Here is a 23,474-nt window from a genome sequence, read left to right as displayed (position 1 = left end):
GCTGTGCCTATTACACAGCATGGATCCTGGAGGGTAAGACCGTTTTATATACACACTTTTTCTATACAGGGTCACAGTGTGGCGGCTCCTTTATGCCTCAATAGGATCAAGGGTTAATATCTCCTTCAGGGAGATTATTTGAACAGCTAGGGGTTATTTATAACTGCTTTAATGTGAAAGTTTTATGGGCTCAGAGACTGTGTGCTTTTGGCTTGGAACAAACAAGTTTCACTTTTGTTTTTGAGTGTTGCGCAGCTCATAATAGCTTAGCACCTTTTTCATAGCAGGGGAAGTCCTGTCCTACGCTCCACGTGACAGGGTGCAGTCTTTTCATTTCCTACGATCCTGGTGTGGACATCACTCCTAAGGATAGCGTTTTCACTGTTAGCTGTCTGGGTCTAGGAGGTGGCGAGTGCCCCAGCCATTGGGATTATAAAGGTGACGTTTTTTTTTTAATAAAAGCGTTTATTTTTGTCTGTCCTTCTGTGACTATATCTTAGCTATGGAGGACTATGATACTACATTAGAAGGTTCAGCTCCTTCTGTACCGATTAAAGGATTACTTTCTGTTATAATTTTTAAGCTAAACAACTAACATATTAAGGTTAATAAACATTAATTAAAACCTACTGACCTATATTTTCTCCAAAACGAAGTTTCATAACGTTCTAAAAGTTATATCTTTTATTCACCGATGATGTCACGTTATCCTGCCCACTATTTTCAGCATTGCGTCTTCAAAATACTTAAACCAATAACTTTGTGTTTAAAGCGCCATTTTGAAACCTAGGTATTGTAAGCAGATTGGTACGGAGTGGGTTTGGAAAACAATTGAATTTGCAGACAAGATTTCTGATATACGGTAGAGATATGTTAATGAAATGCTATTGATAAAAAGCGTATTTGGGGTAGTTAGTTAGTAACAGGCATAGAAAATATTTACTTACAGTGGCCCTTTAATAATTTCTGTTTATATTGTGAGGAGGCCATGGTTTGCCCGCCTGCTTAATTTTGTTCCATTTGCCTAAGCACTGTTCAAAAGTCTAAGAAGGGAGACAAGCCTGCTTATACTCATAGCGCTATTAGCCCCTCTGAGCCATCTACCCCTCAGGAATCTGGGTCCTGAGAGATTACTACCTTTTCTACACTACCTGCTGCACATGCAGTTCCTCACGGCTCAACTAATCCTCCATCAGGAGAGGGCTTTTTTCCAGCGGACTTTACCGCACAGTTACAATCGGCGGTGTCTGCTTCCCTGAGTGCCTTACCTCACTCTAGCAAACGTAAGAGAAAGATTAAACATAGTTCTCCTGACCTAGAGTCATCTCAATATTGGTCCCAGCTATCCAAGGATGAGTTAACCTCTGTAGCTTCAGAGGGTGAACTTTCTTAGTCGGAGACTTCAGTTTCTAAACCTCCTCCAGCAGAGGAACCCTCCTTTAGATATTTAGATTTAAAATTAAGCAGTTCTTTTAGAGAGCCTATGGATAAGAAAATAGAAACCTTTCTGAAGAAGATGTTTCAACATACAGGGGGTTTATTTCAACCGGCAGAAGCTGTAGCCGCGGTTGCTGGAGCAGCTACCTACTGGTGCGACACTCTGTCGGAGCTCATTGAGGTGGAGACTCCCCTCGAGGATATTCAGGAGAGAATTAAGGCTCTGAGAATTGCTAACTCCTTCATCTGTGACGCGAATATGCAGATTATTCGCCTAAATGCAAAGGCTTTTGGCCCACCGGGCTCTCTGGTTGAAGTCTTGGTCTGCGGATATGACTTCTAAATCCAGACTCCTTTCTCTTAATTTCAAGGGGAAGATTTTATTCAGTCCAGGGCTGGACTCCATTATTTCTACGTTAACCGGAGGGAAAGGTGCCTTCCTACCACAGAATAAGAAAAATAGGCCTAAGGGATGGCAATTGTCTAATTTTCGTTCCTTTCGTTCTGACAAATCACAATGACAGCAATCCTCATCCAAGTCTGAGCAACCCAAGAGTGCTTGGAAGCCGACTCAGTCCTGAAAGAAGTACAAACAGACTAAGAAGCCCACCAAGAACAAATTGGCATGAAGGGGCGGCCCCCGATTGGGGATTGGATCGAGTAGGGGGCAGACTGTCTCTTTTTTCAGACACTTTGTTCCAGGGTGTACAGAATCCTTGGGTCCTGGAGGTTTTATCTCAAGTATACAGGATATGATTCAAGTCTCATCCACCTAGGGGCAGATTTCTACTCTCCAGTCTGTCTACAAGACCAGAAAAGAGGGCTACCTTATTAGGTGACGTACAGGATCTCTCCTCTCTAGGAGTAATTTTCCTGGTACCTATAGCAGAAAGAGATTTGGGGTTTTATTCAAAACTTTTCATGGTTCCAAAGAAGGAGGGAACTTTTTGTCCAACTCTGGACCTAAAGTGCCTAAACAAGTTTGAGTGTTCCCTCTTTCAAGATGGAGACAATACGGTCAATCCTTCCTCTGGTTCAGGAAGGACAGTTTATGACCACCATAGACCTAAAGGATGCATACCTTTATGTTCCGATACACAGGGAACATTTTCAGTTCCTGAGGTTTGCCTTTCTTGACCAGTTCATAGCTCTTCTGTTTGGCCTAGCTACTGCTCCAAGGATATTTATGAAGGTTCCGAGGGCTCTTCTAGCCGTTGCCAGAACACAAGGTATTGCAGTAGCGCCTTACCTAGATGATATCTTGGTGCAAGCACCATCTTTTCGTCTAGCAGAAGAACATTCGGAGCCCCTTTTCAATCTTCTTCGATCACATGGATGGAAGATAAACTTAGAAAATAGTTCTCTTACTCCAAGTACAAGAGTGAATTTGCTATTCAACAATAATACAATAATAATACAATAAGACTCCATATCCATGAGAATATTCCTCACAGATCAGAGACGTTGCAAGCTAACTACTGCATGTCTTGCCCTTCAGGCCTCCTTGAGACCCTTAGTGGCTCAGTGTATGGAGGTGATCAGACTCATGGTGTCCTGTATGAGCATCATTTCTTTTGCAAGTTTCGGTTTCAGACCCTTACAACTATGCATGCTGAGACAATGGAACGGCGATTATTCAGATCTGTCTCAGATTGTGCTGGACAACCTGTCGAGAGACTCTCTCTCTTGGTGGCTATGTCTAGATCATCTGTCCCAAGGCACGTGCTTCTTGAGACCGTCCTGGGAGATTGTGACTATGGACGCAATCTTTTCTGGCTGGGGAGCAGTTCGGGGTGCCAAGAAGGCACAAGGACTGTGGACTCAGGAGTCCTCCCTTCCGATCAGTATATTGGAACTCCTGGCAATCTTCAATGCCTTGAAGGCTTGGCCTTTTCTGGGTTCGTCCCAGTTTATCAGTTTCCAATCAGACAATATAACCTCAATTGCCTACATCAAGCATCAAGGGGGAACGAGACGTTCCTTGGCGATGAGAGAAGTATTTTAGATACTAGAGTGGTCAGAGACTCACAGATGTAGGCGGTCAGCGATCCACATTCCGGGTGTTGACAACTGGGAAGTGGACTTCCTCAGCAGGTAATCCTTTCACCCAGGGGAATGGTCTCTCCACCCGAGGTGTTTGCAGAGATATGCAGTGAGTGGGGGACGCCAGAGATAGATCTCATGGAATCCTGCCTCAATACCAAGCTACCCAGGTATGGGTCGAAGGGATCCTCAGGTGGAATTGATAGATGTCCTATCAATACCATGGAGGTTTAGACTTGTATCTTTTTCTTCCATTACCGCTTCTCCCTAGTGTGGTGCCTCGCATCAAGCAGGAGCAAGCAACAGTGATTCTGATTGCTCCATCGTGGCTGCGAAGGATGTGGTTTGCGGATCTGGTGGGGATGTCCTCATCTTCTCAGTGGAGGCTACCTTGTCACAGAGATCTGCTGATACAAGGTCCCTTCGTTCATCAAAATCTAGATTCTTTGAGGCTGACTGTGTGGAGATTAAACGTTTAGCCTTAGCCAACAGAGGGTTCTCTGAGAGAGTGTTATCGACACTCTGGTTCAAACTCGTAAGCCAGTTACTCGTCATATTTACCATAAAGTGTGGAGGACTTACTTGCACTGGTGTGAAGAGTGTGGCTTTTCCTGGCATAAGGTTAAGGTTGCCAGAATTTTATCTTTTCTCCAGGATGGACTGGAGAAGGGTCTATCTGCTAGTTCTCTGAAGGGACAGATATCGGCCCTGTCGGTGTTACTGCACAAGAGATTGGCTGAGCTTCCGGATGTGCAGTCCTTTGTTAAGGCTCTGACTAGGATCAGACCGGTGTTTAGATCTGGAGCTCCGCCTTGGAGCCTAAATCCTGTTCTTAGTGTTTTGCAGCAGGCTCCGTTTGAGCCTATGCATATTGTTAACATTAAATTGTTATCTTGGAAGGTGGCTATTGCCTCTGCGTGCAAAGTTTATGAGGATTTCTGCTTTACATTGCGACTCCCCTTATCTTATTTTCCATGCTGATAAGGCAGTTTTACGTACTAAATTAGGGTTCCTCCCTAAGGTGGTGTCGGACTGTAACATAATCAAGAAATTGTTGTTCCTTCATTGTGTCCTAATCCTTCAGCGCAGGAACGCTTGTTTCACAATCTGAATGTGGTTTGTGCCTTGAAGTTTTATCTTTAGGCTACTAAGGAATTCAGACAATCTTCCTCTTTGTTTGTCATCTTTACGGGGAAGCGTAAAGGGGCAGAAGGCTACTACGACTTCCCTATCTTTCTGGTTGAGGAGTGTCATCTGCTTAGCTTATGAGACAGTGGGACGACAGCCTCCTGAGAGGATAACGGCTCATTCCACAAGAGCAGTGGCTTCCTTCTGGGCTTTTGATAACGAAGCCTCTATGTATCAGATTTGTAAGGCGGCTACCTGGTCCTCCTTGCACACTTTTTCTAAATTTTACAAGTTTGATGTGTTTGTTTCGGCTGAAGCAGCTTTCGGGAGTAAAGTTTTGCAGGCTATGGTGCCCTCAGAATAGGATCCGCCTCTTTTATTTGTCCCCTCCCTTTATTCATTCAGTGTCCTCTGGAGCTTTGGTATAGTTTTCCCAAAAGTAAGGAATGAAGTCGTGGACTCTCCCTGCCTTATGGAAGGAAAAAATAATTTATGCTTACCAGATAAATTTCTTTCCTTCCTGGCAGGGAGAGTCCACAACCCCACCTGTACTTTATTTTTTGATGGGCGGCTCCCATTTTATATGATTTATTCTGGCACCTTCATATCCTGATGTTTCTCCTACTTTTCCTTTTTCCCTCTGCAGAATGACTGGGGGATAGGGGAAGTGGGAGGGATATTTAAGCCTTTGGCTGGGGTGTCTTTGCCTCCTCCTGGTGGCCAGGTGTTGTATTTCCCAACAGTAAGGAATGAAGTCATGGACTCTCCCTGCCAGGAAGGAAAGGAATTTATCTGGTAAGCATACATTTTTTTTGTGTTTTTGGTGTGTGTGAGAAAAGGATATAAAGGATCTAAAAAGAGAAGTTTTTATTTAAAGAAGTATGTTTTTGTAAAATGAATGCTCTTATATGGAGCCTTTTCCCCTAATTTTTATGCTTGTGAGGCGTGTTAATTTCCCACCAGTAACACAATGGGAATGTAGATTAATTGGCCAACCAGCAGTCATACCTTTAGGCCCAGCCAAACTTCCTTCAAAATAAACTACTAACATTTTAAAAGCAACCATATAATATTTTTAGAGTTTTCTGTCCCTTTAAGTTATTGTTTTTTGTTTTATTGACTTCTGTCCCTCTAAGTTAGTGTTTTTTTTGTTTGTTTGTTTTCTTGACAGTAACAAACACGGAGAAGATATTTTAAGTTGCTACCAGAAACACACACACACAAAGCAGTGTTTTACATAAGACAGTGACTTTTTTTTTACTGTTCTTGGATGCCATTTATACATAGAATAGTGCATTGGCAGTCATCTCATTCCGAATCCTTATTTGTAATAAAATGAGGTGTAGGATATATTAAAAAAATAAGCGAGAGGGGTAATCCGGATCACGGTCAAAACTACTGGTCATGACAGAGAAAAGAAAAATATAAAGCAACTGCTTCCCAAATACACTGGAGTGCCGTAGCAGACGGCGGATCGGGCCAGAAACTACAAAAGGAGAACACACAAAGTTGCAGGCACTACTAGGTTAGAGTTAGAATAAAATTTCCATTTAATGTAAATGTTAAAAGTAGTGTATACCCAGACAAAATTCAAACACAAAAGGACTGTCTTATGTGTCTCGCGCCCCCTGGTGGCGCTTAATCATAGACTATGATTAAGCACCACCAGGGGTGTGTGAAATGCAGAAGACAGTCCTTTTGTGTTTGTATTTCGTCTGGGCATACACTACTTTTAACGTTTACAATAATTGGAAATTTTATTCTTACTCTAACCGAGTAGGCGAGTAGTGCCTGCAACTTTGTGTGTTCTCCTCCTATATTACAAAAATGTAGATGCCACTTAATGCGCTTGTAAAAACTGGAATTTAAAATGTATAGATTTAATTGGTTGAACATTGGACACTTGGCAACTGTATGCAGAGTAGAATGGGTTGTGGGGAACATGGTGCCTGCTTGAGCTATATATTCTCTCTGTTGCAATAATAAAATGCACTTTTCTTTTTAACCAGTTTGCCAATTTTCTATAGTACTTACAAGCATCACACTGGGGACCCATAACAAACTATTTACAATAATAAGAAAATACATAAGTAGTCAAACATTTACCTGATTTTCTTCTCACGCGGCCCGACACAAGGCCATCTTTTTCATTTACCGCTGCCTTTTTTTCTCCTTCCGGTGTAAAGCAAAAGCCAGGATGATCTGGTAAGGTGTAAAATGTGTTCAGTAAACCAAAATCAATTTTTTTTTCCACATAAAAACAGATTGAAAAAAATTAAATGCTTTAAAGGGGCAGGAAAGTCAAAACTAAAACTTTCCTGAATCAGATAGAGCATGCAATTTTAAACACCTTTCCAATTTATAATTAAATTAGCTTTGTTCTTTTGGTATCCTGTGTTAAAGATCATACCTAGGTAGGCTCTGGGGCTGCAATTCACTACAGGAAGCTAGTTGTTAATTGGTGGCTGTACTTTTAATGCCTTTTTCATTGGCTTACCCAGTACTATATTGCTGCTCTGGAGAATGTTTAATACGAGCAAAACATTTAATAAACAGTTCAGTTATAACTGTAAAAATATAATTACATTTGATATCATAATTCCATTTTGAATAATTATATTATTATATTATATTTTGTTCCTTGTACCATTTATCTACATAAAGTGCTAAAAAAAAAAAAAAAAAAGGAGGAAAATAAAATTTAAAAAAAAAACTTACGTATAGCATCCATTTCTAAAATTGCTTGTTTAGCCTAGGAAACAAAATAATGAAATATACATCACATTATATATATAAAATAAACTAAGTAAAAAAAGTTACATTAAAATTTAAAAATAAAGTAATAAGAAGATCGGTATTTCCTGCGATCTGATTATTTATATGCTATTGACAAATAAGCAAATATAATTTTATATAATAAAAAAAGATGTTAGTTCTGTGTTTGAAAGAGGAATCTTACGTTCATTCTGATTTTTGAAAAGATTATGCCCACTAGGTGTCAGTAGTGTACCATAGACGGACGATACTTTGCGAGAGGATTCTAAATAAATGGTTTCCTGTCCCCAGGAACATTAACTACTTAAAGGGACACTAAATCCAATTTTTTTCTTTCATGATTCAGATGGAGCGTGCAATTTTAAGCAACTTTCTAATTTACTCCTATTATCAATTTTTCTTCGTTCTCTTGCTATCTTTATTTAAAAAACAGGAATGTAATGCATAGGAGCCGGCCCATTTTTGGTTGAGAACCTGGGTTATGCTTGCTTATTGGTGGGTAAATGTAAGCCTCCAATAAGCAAGCACTATCCATGGTGCTGAACCTAAAATGGGCTGGCGACTAAGATTTACATTCCTGCTTTTAAAATAAAGATAGCAAGAGAACGAAGAAAAATTAATAATAGGAGTAAATTAGAAAGTTGCTTAAAATGTGATGATTTATCTGAATCATGAAAGAAAAAAAATTGGGTTCAGTGTCTCTTCAAGGATATTGGTGTTTAAGGCATCTCAGACAGCACTTATATATAGAGCAGGTCCTAATTGCCTAAACACTCATCACAGGCTTCAAGTAGTTTAGCAAATCATTAATAAAAGTTGTAGTTTTAAAAAACATTTTATTTTGTATGTTGGTCATTTGCATTTCAGTACTTACCTGCTGATATAAACTATGCACACACAAAAACCGACTCTTTAAGGGTTACAAATCAGCCATAAATTCAGATTCTCCCTAATTTAGGTTCAGTGATACATTATTACTGCTATATTTACAACACTATAGCGTTTAAATGGGGCAACCCTACTCATGTAGGCCTTTTTATAATCTGATCAACATTCACAAAATATACACAAGACAAAAAATAATATAATGTACCACATATGCATCACTAACTAATCATGTTTTTTGCCTCTTTACTAGCAAAAAAAGCTTCACAATAAACTGGTGCCTTGGGCTTGATTTATCAAGCCCTTCTTCTCCATATGACTGCAGGTTCTCACAAGAGAACCTGCAGTGATGATTTATCAAGTGGGGGTCATCAGACCGCTGCTTCCCTACCCCTCTTCTCCACCTCTTAAGAGGAGAATTTCAAACTCCCTGGTCTCGTGCGACCAGAGAGAGATTGACAGCTCCTGCCTGCGCGTGATTGGCTGCGCGCGGGCAGGGGCGGGATTACACCCAAGTGCAAAATAGTGCTTGTGTGCAATGTTAAAGTGAAGGTCCATTTTGATGAATTAGTGCCCGGTTTTTAATAAACCTATTAAAAACAAGGGCACTTTAATTCATTAAAATTGACATTTCACTGTTTTCTTCAAAAACTTACCTTTTAATCCTGGCAGCCACTCCAGCACTTCCTCCGTCCGTCACAAGCCGTCTTCTCGTGTCCAAAATGATGAATCCGGCTTATTCCAATCACAGCGTGGCATCAGGCCAAGATACCCCCAGGGGGGGGGAAGCTGTGATTGGAGGAAGCCCGATTAGTCATTTCTGACGTCTGCAGAGGCTTCCGACAGCCGGGGGAATCGCTGGAGCTGCTGCAAGGATTAAAAGGTACATTTTTGAAGTAAATAGTGAACTGTCAATTTTGATGAATTAAAGTGCCATTGTTTTTAATAGGTTTATTAAAAACCGGGCACTGCTTAATCAATAGAGAGCAAAGAGAGAGAGCGCCTGATAGTGTAATATCGTCAAGGTCAAGCAAGGTACAGGTATAAAAAAATCTCTGCCAAATGGATACTCACAAAGAGCTTGGCACTCGCAAGTAGTGCATGTAGGCGGGCTGACCTTTATACAGTAGTCAGTACACTGAATCTATGGTGGTCGTATCAGAGATCTGTAGTGATAGAAACAGAAAACACAGAAGACCAATAGTGCACCAATAGTGTGTGTTGAATATAGCTGAATATTCAACACACACGCCGGTGAGCAGAGGACAAGCCTAGACCGATAACAGCTACAGCCACCAACTACAGCTATTAACCATCAGCGCGCTGACTGCTGTATGAAGGTCAGCCTGCCTTAATGCACTACTTGGGAGTGCCAACTCCATTGTGAGTATACACTTTGCTGACCCTGTATCCTATGCTGTGTCCATTTCGGTTTCAGACGATATTGCACTATTGGTCTTCTGTGTTTTCTGTTTCTATCACTACAGATTTCTGATACGGCCACCATAGATTCAGTGTACTGACTACTGTATAAAGGTCAGCCCGCCTACATGCACTACTTGCGAGTGCCAAGCTCTTTGTGAGTATCCATTTGGCAGAGATTTTTTTATACCTGTACCTTGCTTGACCTTGACGATATTACACCATCATGCGCTCTCTCTCTTTGCTCTCTATTTTTTCAGTTCTACCGACTTACCACCGGTTTGGAGTGGAGCAGCCTTCCAGAATTATTGATTTCAACAATTGCATCTATCTATCAATGACTCTGCACTATATGTGAAATCGTTTGTATTGTTTTTTATATATTTTCTGATTTTATTCCACCTAATTTTATTTCATCTATTTTCAATAGAAATAACACTGTATCACTTGATTTATATCGTACATTTTTAAGGAGTTGAAGTTTTTGTGAAATACACGTCATTGTTTATGTAAAGTCACTTATTTATTTTTTCTGAACTATACAGTTCCTTAGGTACACTCTTGTAAAAGGACATCCTATATACTTTTTTGAACGATTTTTTATACCATTTTGCACCATCCACTCCACATATATTTTTTTTGCACATAATAGTATATCAATATAGCGCACCCTATTGTATGATTTTATATCGTACATTTTTTACTGCTTAATCAAAATGGACCTTCACTTTAAATTCCGGCAGCGATTGCTGTGCTGCCCCCTAGAGGAGAGCTGGGGGTGGACAGGGACGAATATGTCTGCCCCTGTCCGTCCTTGATTGATAAATCGAGCCCACAGTTTCTACCAGGTAAAACTACACATAGGTTTGTAAAGACGAATGTGAAAAGCTATACATTCATACCTTTGCTGGTATTTTTGCTGGGTGGTTTTCAAGTATTAGTCTTTTCAAATGCAGTATCCAAAGTCGTTTATCCTGCTGAGACTTAGCCTGTCAAAACAATGTTGTTCAAGTCACGTACAATAATATAAAAATCTTTAACAGGGATCATAGTTCTAACAAACAATATTCGGATACAACAAACTAGATGCTTTACAGTATGTCAAACAGCACAATGAAGTGCTTATGGCAACAATACAATTATAGTTAATACCAAAGTGAAGACTGACACAGATATCTTCATAGCTCAGCTGTAATTCTAGAGATGTACAAAAACTATTATTTGTTAGACAAGGCAATGGCAAAGTTTACATTTTTTTAGTCGATATTTGGTAATTTTCTGGAATAAATGAAAGAATGAAGAAGAATACTGTATGCCTTTATTTATTCTATCTAATAGAGAGAGAGAAAAAAAAACTAAAAAAGAAATTTAAAATGAACAAACGTTTTTCAGGCGTACCTAGGAAATATTTCGGGTATGGTCCCAGACCACCAAAATAAAGCGGATATAGCATTAAAGCGAGTCACACTATTTTTTTTGTCTCCAAGTGCATATAAAAATTATATTTACACTATACTGTAGTGTTCTGAGTGTACAATAGGATTATGTATAAAAATAAAACAATGTACATAACGTAAAGGGACAGTCTACTCCAGAATTGTTATTGTTTAAAAGGATGGATAATCCCTTTATTACCCATTCCCCAGTTTTGCATAACCATCACTATTATATTAATATACTTTTTACCTCTGTGATTACTTTGTACCCAAACCTCTGCAGACTTCCCCCTTATCTCAGTTCTTTTGACAGACTTGCATTTTAGCCAATCAGTGCCCTCTCATAAGTTACTCCACGGACGTGAGCACAATGTTATCTATATGGCACACATGAACTAACACCCTCTAGCTGTGACCCACTGTCAAATGCATCCAGATAAGAGGTGGCCTTCAAGGGTTTAGAAATTATCATATAGGTTTAGCTTTCAACTAAGAATACCAAGTGAACAAAGCAAATTTGATGCTAAAAGTAAATTGGAAAGTTCTTTAAAATTACATGCCCTGTCTGAATCATGAAAGTTTAATTTTGACTAGACTGTCCCTTTAACTAAAAAATACTTTATTGCTAAAAAAAAAAAACCCTTCAGTGAGCCATTTTTTTTGCTGATGGTGTGTATATAAAAGGTATATAAGTGTATTCATATGTAGTCATGTTTATTTAGGTGTATTTAAGGTTAAAAAAATGGCATTGTAGACTTGCTCGACACTGGGTTGCCACAAACCTTTAATTTGTAAAAATAGCACTATCTGTGAAATGCAATAAAGCGAGGTATGCCTGTATTTTCTAATTTATTCTTTCTATCTAATATAGAAACACAATGAACAAGTGTTCATATGGCTCATTCTGGAAATTAAACAATTGCAGGACAAAATATTTAAAATCATTTTGTTAAATATAGAACAGAGTTTATTAATGTAATTTTTAATATTTTATTATGATTTCTTTGCAGTATTAGTAGTTTGGGAACACAAAATTACATAAAATCTTTGCACAATTATAAACAATGGATAAAATGCAATATTAACAGCGATATACATTTAAATTTAAAGGAAAAGTAAAGTAAATAATTGACATTTTAATATAAACTGTTTAGTTATGAGTAGTACAACAACTTTTCAGTAGATCTTTGTTAATTATTTTGTATTAAGATTTGAAAATGGGGTCCTTTCTAATTTTTAGAATTGAAAATGCCCCCTGCTGACATATCAAGGCTAGCACTGCTACATAGTTATGTCCTTTATTGGCTTTATCAGATAACATACTGCAAAACAATGCACCAAATACTAACATTATGACTGTGCTCCTCCAAATAAGGCAAACAGTGGGTGGCCTTTGGCTGTTAAACAAATCATTGTAGTAAACACAATGTTAATTGGTTTTAAAATGTTTAGAGGTGGCCGATGTTATTCTAACAAAAAAGGTGTTTAATGTCCTTTAAATTCCATATAAAAAGGCTTAATTGTGCATAACGAAAAAAAAAAACTCTGCATTGCAATTTCATTACTTTATTTAAAAAAAAGTTAAATTGGAAAGTCCAAATTAAGTTAAACCGCAGGAAAAGGGGACAAAATAAATAAGTATATTGAAAAGTTATTTTTATTTTTTAACTATACATAATTAAAACATTTTTTTATGCTTTATGACCCTTTGATGCCTTCCATAAATATGTTGGCATCTGTACTCTCTAAAATTCTTGCATATTTCCAAACATTTTGTGAAGTACTTGTGGAATTAACCAGAGCCCTCTCCTAGCTCCTGAATATAGTTGTGCTAGATTTTTTTTTTATCTTAAAAACATATTTCCTTCCTGTAACTAGTCGAACCTCAACACATTTAATACATCAATGTATCCCTCAAATGTCTTATCTTCTTCAACAGACCCTTCAATCCTTCCCTAGTACAATGAAATTTGATGTTTCTATACTTTGATCTGCATAAACATTAAACAAAAGACGAACACAAGTAGATTACCTGCACCGTATGCTGCAACTTAGGGTTCTTGTAGTGAAACACGCTGAAACTAAGTGGTTCTTTTGCTATAACTTCAACCAGCATTAGATTGCAACACTACGAGAAAGAAGTGTTAAAAGAAAAGGTCATTTTATGTGAAAATACAAAATGCATTCAACAATGTTAATAGGATATTTCAGTATACAAATAAAATGCTCCATTTCTTTAAAGGATTTTAATTTTTAAATAAATGCTTTTTTTTTTTTTTACTATGCTTAGAACCCCTGCAAGAGAGTTAAACATAGTCGAGATTGTGGTAACCGCTTCAAACCTCTAAACTGTCCTGGATATTGCGGGACTGTCACGGGTTGGGAAAAATGTTTACATTTTTACAATAGAATCTCTCATTAGATAATGTATTTTTTTATTTTTTTATTATTATTTTTTTGGTAGCATCACAATATAACAATATTGTGTTTGAACATTGCTTATTGACATGAAAGGGAAAACAATAAATATTAAATCATAAACTTCTAAATCCTCCATTGACACCGAAAAATATAAAAATGCCTAGGTTGTAGGTTATATGTTAGACGTTATAGTGTAGGGTACTTAGACTTTGGCAGATAAAGTAACTTAGAAAATGTAATGATCACCTTTATACCTATGTAACTTGAACAACAGAGAAATCAGGGACTGATAGACAGTGTTCAGCACGTATTTATTACCATCTGGATAAAGCTGTCTAATATGTTTGTGGGGGGGGAACCTCTATTACTGACTTAATTATAATAGGCGTTGTGATATTGTACATACTCTAGAGGGTATGGTAATAGATATTGGTAAGTGTAGGTTGGCTATTTTATGGGATTAGGATTTTGCTTTAGTTCTTGCGAGGTAACACTGTAAAGCTTGTCTGCAAACCATTAGTGAGGTCTCAGGTTAAACCTGGATATAATAGTCTATGAATAAACTTTTATAGTGCGATTGGGATATCGCTAAATGAGTACAACAGTTCACACGTACTTCCTTATTATGACAGTCCAAGACTTTGTAAGCAATTACCTTGATGACTTAGGAAATGTCTTAGGAAATGTCTTTAAATGCATTAATGTGAGGAAGTCCAGATTTATAAATCTTACTCAACCCACTCCATGGCCTTCTGAGCTGGAGGTGCTTATTGAGAGAATGTGCCCCGAGTGTAAAAGTTGCCGGCTCCAAGGGCTCAGTGATACCGATTTAATTATTTGCGCTGGAATCTGGCTCTCATAGGCAGAATGTAATTCTCCTCCTAGTTCATTCTCTGCCGCAACTGGAGTTAGCGATCGATAAGGAGCGACAATTCTGGAGTTTAGGCACTTGATCTCCGGCTCTGTAGTTTCCAGGAAGGTGAGAGGGGAGAACCCCTTTGGTTCTTGTGTTACAGTTCCCTCTCTCTGGTAGTCGTCACAGAACGGTGCACTCCTCTGTCTCGCCCGGAATAGTCGTCGTACCCTCTCCAGGACCAGGCATGGCGCTCACTAGAGAGGTAGAGGGTTCTGCATTGCAGGTCGTGCCTCCTAGGGTTCCAAGGACCTCTGTTGAATGCTCAAGGGTAAGTAGGGTCCTTTCAGAGACCGGATTTACTGGGTTGGTTGTGAGGGTAATCTCATTGCTTGCTATGCCGGGGAAGACAAAGGTAGAGCTGACTTTTGTTTAGTGGTCAGCGGGCCGCTGATCAGTTCTCTCCGGCAGACGCCATCCGCTAACAACTCTACACAGCTCCTTCTCTAAGCTCCGGAAGTGGGTTTGTATGATCTGGTGTATCTTAGTTTCCCATCTATCCAGCGCCTCCATTTGTGTTGTATAAATTAGGTAAAATTATCTTTGTAAATAGCTGTTTACTTGCAATAAGGGGTTCCCCCGTAATTAGGCATATGCCAATATTTGAATAACCCTTAAGGTGATCAGTAGAACAGTTTCATAGCAGCATAGAAGCCGCTCATACCCCGGTTTACTTGCGGGGGGTGGGGTGTTGAGATCCTGCACGAGGGTTGCCGCAGGCCTCAACGCTTCAGATTAGTTTTCTGGTGTGGAAGTCGGCACATTTCTGGTATCAAAATGTTCAGGAGAATCTGTAGAATCCACTCAACAATATGTATAGATTAAATGGATACATAGACAACTGATATGTGGCAATTTATCAGTTCTCCCCACGCAGCAACCAATATTGCAACCTCTCAAGGTGCCACCTGCAAACACGCCCCCGATAATAATGTATTTTAGTCCAATAAAACTACTGTGAGATTTATGGTAACCAAAGTGGCCATGTTATTCATGTTCAACTTTGCCAGGCAACAGGGAAGGAAATAGTGCTGCCATCTAGTACTCTTGCAAATGGATAGCATTCTTGCAAAAACTGCTGCCATATAGTGCTTACATCCCAGCTTTTCAATAAAAGATACCAAGATAATTAAATTGTATGTTCTATCTGAATCATGAAAGAACCATTTTGGGTTTCATATGCCTTTAACTCAGGAGTGTGCACAATATGGCAGTAGTTTTACTACAATTATTTTAACAATGTTATACAGTTTTGGGCACTAGATTAAAGCAGTTTTTGCACAATGTATATGATTGTTAACAATGCTTTAAACAAATGCACACTCCTGAGCCTACCTAGATATACTCTTCAACAAAGGTTACCAAGGGAACAATATCTGTCCTTAACACTTTTTTCTGAAAGTCTGTTCCATAAATCAACCACACCTTCCATACAGAAGTGATTTCAGAAATTAATAAAAAAACAACTAATTTCTGGTCTCTGCTATAAAACTGATCTTTTAGCTATCTCAGACTGACAAAGTCTTACATGGAAATAAGTGCATTGTGTCCACATAGCACTTGTATGAATGACTGCACACTGTTTGTTTTTTAAGAATTTAATAGTCTCCTATTGTTTCCTAGTTGTTTCCAAACACACACATCTGATAAAAATATGTTCTCCTTTAGGATTACACTACCTATATAAAATATATTCATATAATAAATTACTACTTAGATTTTCTATTTCTGGCCATTTATGATAAAATGATGTATCCACTAAATCATATCTTTCTACCTCAGAGGCCACAGTTTTAATGAAATGTTGGCAAATGCCTAGGATACCTTATGTCTTAGGGGCACCTTACAGGATTATCAAATGACAATCTTGCCATAATTTTGTATTCTGTCTCCAACACAATTGGGCTAAAAAAAAATCTCAAATTCATCAAATGAATCTGTCTGAATGATGGTGACAAACTCAGCCCTAGAAAAATAGAAAAGGACCAATCTCTAGCATTGGCATTTCTATGGGGGTGCTAGGCACTTCTAGAACCCCTGTTGAGCTTCAAAGGGCTACATACATTACATTTTTTCACCACCTTTATTGGCCCCCCCAAATATTAAGTTCTAGAACTGCCACTGCTTGGCTGAACCTGCCCTTCAACATGCCAAGATTAATAAACATCATTGTGCTGAGCAATCAAAACTCTTCATAAGCATCTGGAGTATATGTTCAAACGTCCTTTTAAAAATATAATTCACTTAAAGGGATAGGAAAGTCAAAATTAAACTCGCATTATTCAGATAGAGCAGTGCTTTCCAAACTGGGCCGTGTCCCAGCTTCAGCACAAATTTATTTTAATTTTTAAAAAAAATTACCTTTTTTTTTTTGGTTTCCGACTTTCCGCCTGCCTGCTACGCATATAACATGGTTGACACGTGACTGATACCTAGTCATCTTAATCTATTGGCGCAGCTCAGTGGGAACAAACTATTCCCATTGGCACGCTGAGCTGAAGTCAGAAGTCAGTGTTTTTTTGCAGCTAGCTCCCAGTAGTGCATTGCTGCTCCTGCTCTTGATATATGGATAGGAAGTGGAAGCTTAAAAATGCTTGATGATGAAATGCGAGTATCTTTATCTAATATTCCACCAAATATTAAGAAACTGTGTTCATCCCATCAACCTCATAATCCCATTAAAATAGTAAGTAGCTATTGGTGTTATTAAACTTTTTTTAATTCTTGCACATTCTTACTGTTAATACATTTTGTTATTATATTATTTATGTATGTTTCCGTATCTCTTAAAACAAGTTAGTTTAACCTCCTGTTTGCTAGTACAACTGAATTACTGTGTCGCAAAATGATGTAGGTCTAAAAAGTGTCACCAACATGAAAAGTTTTGAAATCTCTAAGATATAACATGTAATTTTAATACACCTTTAAATTCACTTCTAAGTTTAAATGTGCTTCATTCTCTTGGTATCCTTTTTTGAAAAAGAATACATACATATCCTACACTAGTGGGAGCTAGCTGCTGATTGCTGCCTGTAGACATGTGTCTCTTGTGATTGGCTAACTATATGTGTTCAGCTAGCTGCCAGTATTGCAATGCTGTTCCTTCAGCAAAGGATAACAAGATAATGAAGCAGAAAGAAGTAAATTGGAAAGTTGTTTAAAATTGTTTTTTCTATCTAAAATCATGAAATTAATTTTTAGGGTTTCCGCCCCTTTAAAAAAAAAAAATCTCTGCATTCTCTGTTCATTAGCTGACTGTGCAAAGCTGACAGTGAAGGAAGGTGACTCCGCTCCAGCAGAGAGGGTGTGAGACACGGAACCAATCCAGGCAGGAATCCTCAGAAGGACAAACACCGCCCTCAATAACGGCGTATGCAATGTATGTCCACAGGTTGCAGGGTGCCAACCAAGAAAGAGCCGAGCAAGCCCGAAATGTCACAAATAGTGAAAAAGAAAGGCAGCACTCCAATGATCCAGAGTAAAACGTAAAATCCTTTATTTATCCACAATGTAAAAACAGACTCACACACAGTAATTACAATGGTCAGAGGAGGCGGGACCCTGACATGTTTCGTGCCATGCTGCACTTAACCCCTTGAGTGCTAACGACGGCTCTGAGCTGTCGCAGAGTTTCCCACTCTGGCGCCAATGACGGCTCAGAGCAGTCGCTAGCACTATCCCACCTGTATCTCAGGCATCTAAGCAGCTACAGAGCCCCAAGACCCACCATTGGAAAGGTAATCGTCTAACCTTTTCAACAGTGTAAGTCTTGGGGATCATTAAAAAAAAATTAAAAAAAAAAAAAAAAAAAGCTTAGCACCCAGGTGGGAAAGTGCTTAGCACTCAAAGGGTTAATCATAGGGCTCTTTTGACTGTGCAAAGCCCCTTATGACTTTTGAATAATAAGCGCTTATCGTCTTACAAACGAAAATTACACAGCAAACAAAGAACACATTGTATTAAACTTTTAGGGAATTAAATGCTGTCCAACAAACACATTAATGCTGTGACCTACCAATATATGAGCTTTGTATGTGTAGGTGTCTTCCCTTTTTTTTGTGATAAGAAGCAGCCTATCAAAAAGAAACAAAGTGCGCTCATTTTTGGCACGCTGAATACGGAATGTTCCCTCCAGGACCAGCTCTCCGTAACTCGTCAAGTCAAGTCCTTTCCAATTAGTTAGCAAACTCTGGATTTCCTGTAAAGAAAAAACACACACACACACACACACAAAAAAAGTCATCTCTAATGTAGGGGACATTTTCTTAATTTATTATACAGGCCAAAAGCAAGCAAAGGACATGATTTTTAAATACAGATTTGTAAATACTTCAATGTAGGAATTCTGTAAACGAAACTGCCAGCACAAAAGTGTTGTTTTTATGTTTAAATATATATTATACTTTTCATTTATAAGTTGCAGCAATTTTCCACCATCAGCATTTCATATCCAATAAAAATATTGTCCCAAGGTTGGGTATATGCGCACACCCATATGCAAACTAGTAGCAGGAGACATGGCATGCACTGTCATTGGCTACTAATGTGCATAACTATGCATGCTACAAGATATTTTCTTGTCTAGAGCAAGTGCTCAATTGGGATAATTTTAATACTACTTTTGTATATACATATTAATACAAATATATATATATATATATATATATATATATATATATATATATATTTTTTTTTTTTTTTTATTTATTTATTAACAGAGAACACACTGTTCCCATAGACCGCAATTTAAAGGCACTTTTCAGTGTTTTTTTTTTTCTTTCTAAACACCCCAATTTTTTAATATAATACACACCACTGTATTTTGGGGGCATTTGCAGCACATTTATAAAATTAACCAGAGATCTGATCATTCTTGTAATGGCTGGTTATTTATCTCACGCCTGCAAACGGGTGAATTTGCCTGTTTACAATAAATTAACGCTCCACTTGTATTCTAGCCCTTAATGTTTTTTTAATTTAAAATAATACTCCAATATTAGTTTTGAACAAATACATTAGCTGGTTAGAAAAACTCCTACAGCTCTATTGGTGACAAGAAAATTTGGATTTACTTAAGATAGGACAATGTATTTACAAATAAAACAAAAAAACTATTCTAACTGTTCTACAGTGTCCCTTTAGCTACTGTATTATTATGTGGCTTTGGAAGGTATAAATATAGAGACGTTGTTTAATGCCCTTTTAAGGAGAACAAAAAAAATGTATTTTTAAAAAGAATACAAGTCATTTATACCTATATTCAAAAATGTAAAACTACATTAGGTTCTTGAGAGAGGAAAAGGGAAGGCAGTATTTTTAATCAAACTAAACCTACCTGAAGGCGGATCTCATGCTCATGTTTTCTCTTCATGTCATTGATATGCCAAGCTACTCGCTGCATTGTGTCAATAGCATCGAGAACAACATCATATCCTTCGGTATCCTTATCCAGGTGATTTGATATCTCCTGAAAGAGAAAGCAAATAGTAAAATGAAACTCAATCAGTTTTGGACCTTAAAAATTAGGCGATTTACAAAGGCGACGTGAGGTAGGAGCTTCTGCTGACATTTTTGATTACACACTTCCACTATTTAGGCCCCACAATGATTATATAAAGTTTTTTATGTAAGTTGTGCAAGCTGTCATACCCGGTGCTTGTCCTCAGCAACCCTGAATATCAGCTACATGCCAAAATAGTCTGTCCTAGACCAGTTCCCAGCAACCACTTGCCCCATGCCTACATATTATCCTCTAGAATATGTGCATATCTCTTTCCACCTCTTAATGCCCAAAAATCAGCCCTCCGACCAGAGACAAGTTCACTACCACCCCTAGTATAGCAAAAAATTACACTCTGCATAGGCGTACAACTCTCCCTGCATGTCTAACCATTACCTTCAGGCCAGGTAAAAGATGTTGATAGGCTAGGAAAAGTCCAGGAGCTTGAGCCCATGAATAAAGACTCAATGTTACTTTTGAAAATCTTACCATAGAACCTGCCCCAACATTCCCTAGGCGTGTACTCTATTGGTATTTTCCTACAGTTATGCTATAAAGGGGAACTAAAGGCATCTCCACAAATGGAGAACTGCATAATCTAATGTGATGCAGAATGTTACTGTAGAATAGCCTCTGTGTGAATCCATGAGAAAAAGTTTATCTAACATTTGTCAACACCAGTATTAACAGCGGATGGCAGTGTAACAGATGTGGATAGGGAAAGGAAAAATAAAAATAATTTTGTTACATCTAAAATAGTATTTTAAAATTGTAATTCTTTTTTTTTTTAATGGATATTCATGTGCAGAAAAAAAAGAGTTTGCGGTTTTTTATGCTTGAGAAATCAGCCCACTGTCCCCCAACAGGAGGAATGGGAGTTGCTTATGTCAGCCAGTGAGCAATCTGTACCCAGGGACAGATATGCACAAATACCTACTTCTTGCAAGTTATTTAGTTGTTTATCAAAATCGATTTAAACTGCTTTAAAATGTAACTTTTTCCATGCACGCTCCACAGTAAAATTCAGATTTTAAGGGGATCCTCTTTCTCTGAGCAAACTGGTTTTCAGCGCTATAGCTATAATCCATGAATTTCTGAATTTTATTTGGTAATCCAATTCTCCAGGCATGAACGGCCGTTATGAGAAAAGCGTATAAAGATAATGCATTTCTGACTCTTCTGGCAGTGAAGAAGTTAAGCCTTTCAGAAATCTCTTTAAAAGAGTTACTGAATATGCTTATTCAACCATCTTTGCTTTGGCAGCCAAATGCAGATAATCCGACTGCACTACAAAATCCTATTAGAGAGAATAATGTAAATCTATCCCTATGGTCTGCAGCCTGTCCTTTGGTGACTTGATGAATAAAAGGGACACTGCAGTGTAACTGTTCCGCTTACTGTGTTCCCAATTACTTTTTAGACAAGTTGCAGTGAATAATTTGGAATTGTTCCATTAGGTTTATTCTTGCAACTGAAATATCTGGAAATATGCATTGAAACCACCACCTTTAAGTACAATTTCAGAAGTAATGGCTTTGTGTAGAGAGAGTTACAGGTAAGATAAATAGGTCTTCCGCTCCTGTAGGCTGAGTCCATTTGAATGTTCTTGACAACAAGGTTTTGTTGCTTCAATGAGCAACACCAGCTATTATATATATATATATATATATATATATACACATACACACATATATATATATATATATATATATATATATATATTAAAATAGCTGGTGTTGCTCATTGAAGCCACAAAACCTTGTTGTCAAGAACATTCAAATGGACTCAGCCTACAGGAGCGGAAGATATATATATATATATATATATATATATATATATATATATATATATATATATATACACATATATATACACATATACACACACACACACACACACATATACATACACACACACAGTATATATAAAAACCCAAAAACTTAAAAGAGCAACCTCCCGAACATTAAATATTCTGGGATAATGTGGTACTTGAAACACAAGGGGAAACAGATTTTAGAGTATACTGTCCTATAGAAGGCAGATTGTAGGCTACTAGACAACTAAACTGGTATAAAAAAAAATATTAAAAGGGATACTAAAGTGAAAATTTAACTTTCATGGTTTAGAAAGAGCGTACAATTTTAAAACACTTCACATTTTACTTCCAGTATCAAATTATGCAGTCTCTTTATATACGCACTGTATAATATTACAGCTCCAACTTAGCATGCCATAACTTCACAGTATATACTGTACATATTGGAGTCTCTGCTAAAGATGGTCACATGATAAAGGGGCAGGGAATTGGAAGGCCTTTTTTAAATTGGTCAGAGAAAAAAGAAATCTACTGCTCATTTGAAAAGTGACTGCTACTACTACAATTTCCTTTTTAATATGTATTTGTTTATTAGGCTGTTCTTTTGCATTTAATGGCAAAAATATAACATAGCATTTCTCTCTAATAGTTTGTATTATTTTCCATCGTAGGCTATCTCTTGGTCAAAAGCGATTTCTAAATCTTTCATTTAATGACTTGACTTCATTCATTCTTCCCATTTTAAGTGCCTGCTATCTCATTTTGCCGTTGAGTTAGCTATATCTGTCAGGAACATACACACACTACTCTCAAGAGTAAATATAACAGTGCTACAGAATTTGGCGGTGCTATATAAATAAATGATAATAATAATAATAATAATATAAAACACTCCTGATCTTACCTAGGTATGCTCTCATGCAGAAGAGCTTAGTTTCAGCTAATTAATTTTTAAAACTACGTAAAATTGCTTCCTACAAAATGAATCCCTGGGACCAACTAGGAGGATAAGCACAAATCCTACAGCTATATTAGGTTTTTTTTGTTAGTTTGTTTTAAAAACAGGACCGTAAAAAAAAAAAAAAACTTTTACTTTAATGTCCCTTTAAAAGGACATTGTACACTAGATTTTTCTTTGCATCAATGTTTTGTAGATGATCCATTTATATAGCCCATCTGTATAAATGTAGGTTTGCTTATTTTTAACCCCTTGAGTGCCAACGATGGCTCTGAGCCATCGCAGTTTCCCACTCTGGTGCTAACGACGGCTCAGAGCCGTCGCTAGCACTCTCCAACCTTGAGGGAGATCTGGGGGCTCCCACCGGCTCCTACCCCGGCGATCGGGCCTGTATAGTGACAGGCATCGCCGGGGCTTCATGTTATGCGCGGTGACGTCACGTGCAATGACGTCACTGCACAACTATATTTATACTTAACAATGTTAAGTATAGGAGCAGGGGGCATGCTGCTTAGAAGCCTGTATCTCAGGCATCTAGGCAGCTACAGACCCCCAAGACCCACTGTTGGAAAGGTAATCGCCTAACATTTCCAACAGTGTAAGTCTTGGGGATCTGAAAAAAAAAAAGTTAATTTCCCCCCCCCCCAAAAAAAAAAAAAAAGCTTAGCACCCAGGTCGGAAAGTGCTTAGCACTCAAAGGGTTAAATAACATTGTGGTGATTTTCTCCTAACCAAGCCCC

At 38.0% G+C, this 23,474-nt stretch overlaps 1 protein-coding gene across 1 annotated transcript in view; it reads right to left on the bottom strand.

The window, feature by feature from the left end:
• Nucleotides 1–23,474, bottom strand: part of PLEKHG1 (pleckstrin homology and RhoGEF domain containing G1) — a 121,952-nt gene that overhangs the window by 16,619 nt on the left and 81,859 nt on the right. The window contains exons 6-11 of the mRNA XM_053711831.1: nucleotides 19,796–19,927; nucleotides 18,476–18,658; nucleotides 13,159–13,254; nucleotides 10,593–10,679; nucleotides 7,327–7,360; nucleotides 6,715–6,810 (exon numbers count right to left, since the gene is read on the bottom strand). Coding sequence (XP_053567806.1) covers nucleotides 6,715–6,810; nucleotides 7,327–7,360; nucleotides 10,593–10,679; nucleotides 13,159–13,254; nucleotides 18,476–18,658; nucleotides 19,796–19,927 — 628 coding nt within the window. The remainder of the gene's footprint in view (nucleotides 1–6,714; nucleotides 6,811–7,326; nucleotides 7,361–10,592; nucleotides 10,680–13,158; nucleotides 13,255–18,475; nucleotides 18,659–19,795; nucleotides 19,928–23,474) is intronic.

The sequence above is a fragment of the Bombina bombina genome, chromosome 4 (genome assembly GCF_027579735.1).
Source record: "Bombina bombina isolate aBomBom1 chromosome 4, aBomBom1.pri, whole genome shotgun sequence".
Lineage (NCBI taxonomy): Eukaryota > Metazoa > Chordata > Amphibia > Anura > Bombinatoridae > Bombina > Bombina bombina.
This window is presented reverse-complemented; position numbering and strand designations above follow the sequence as displayed.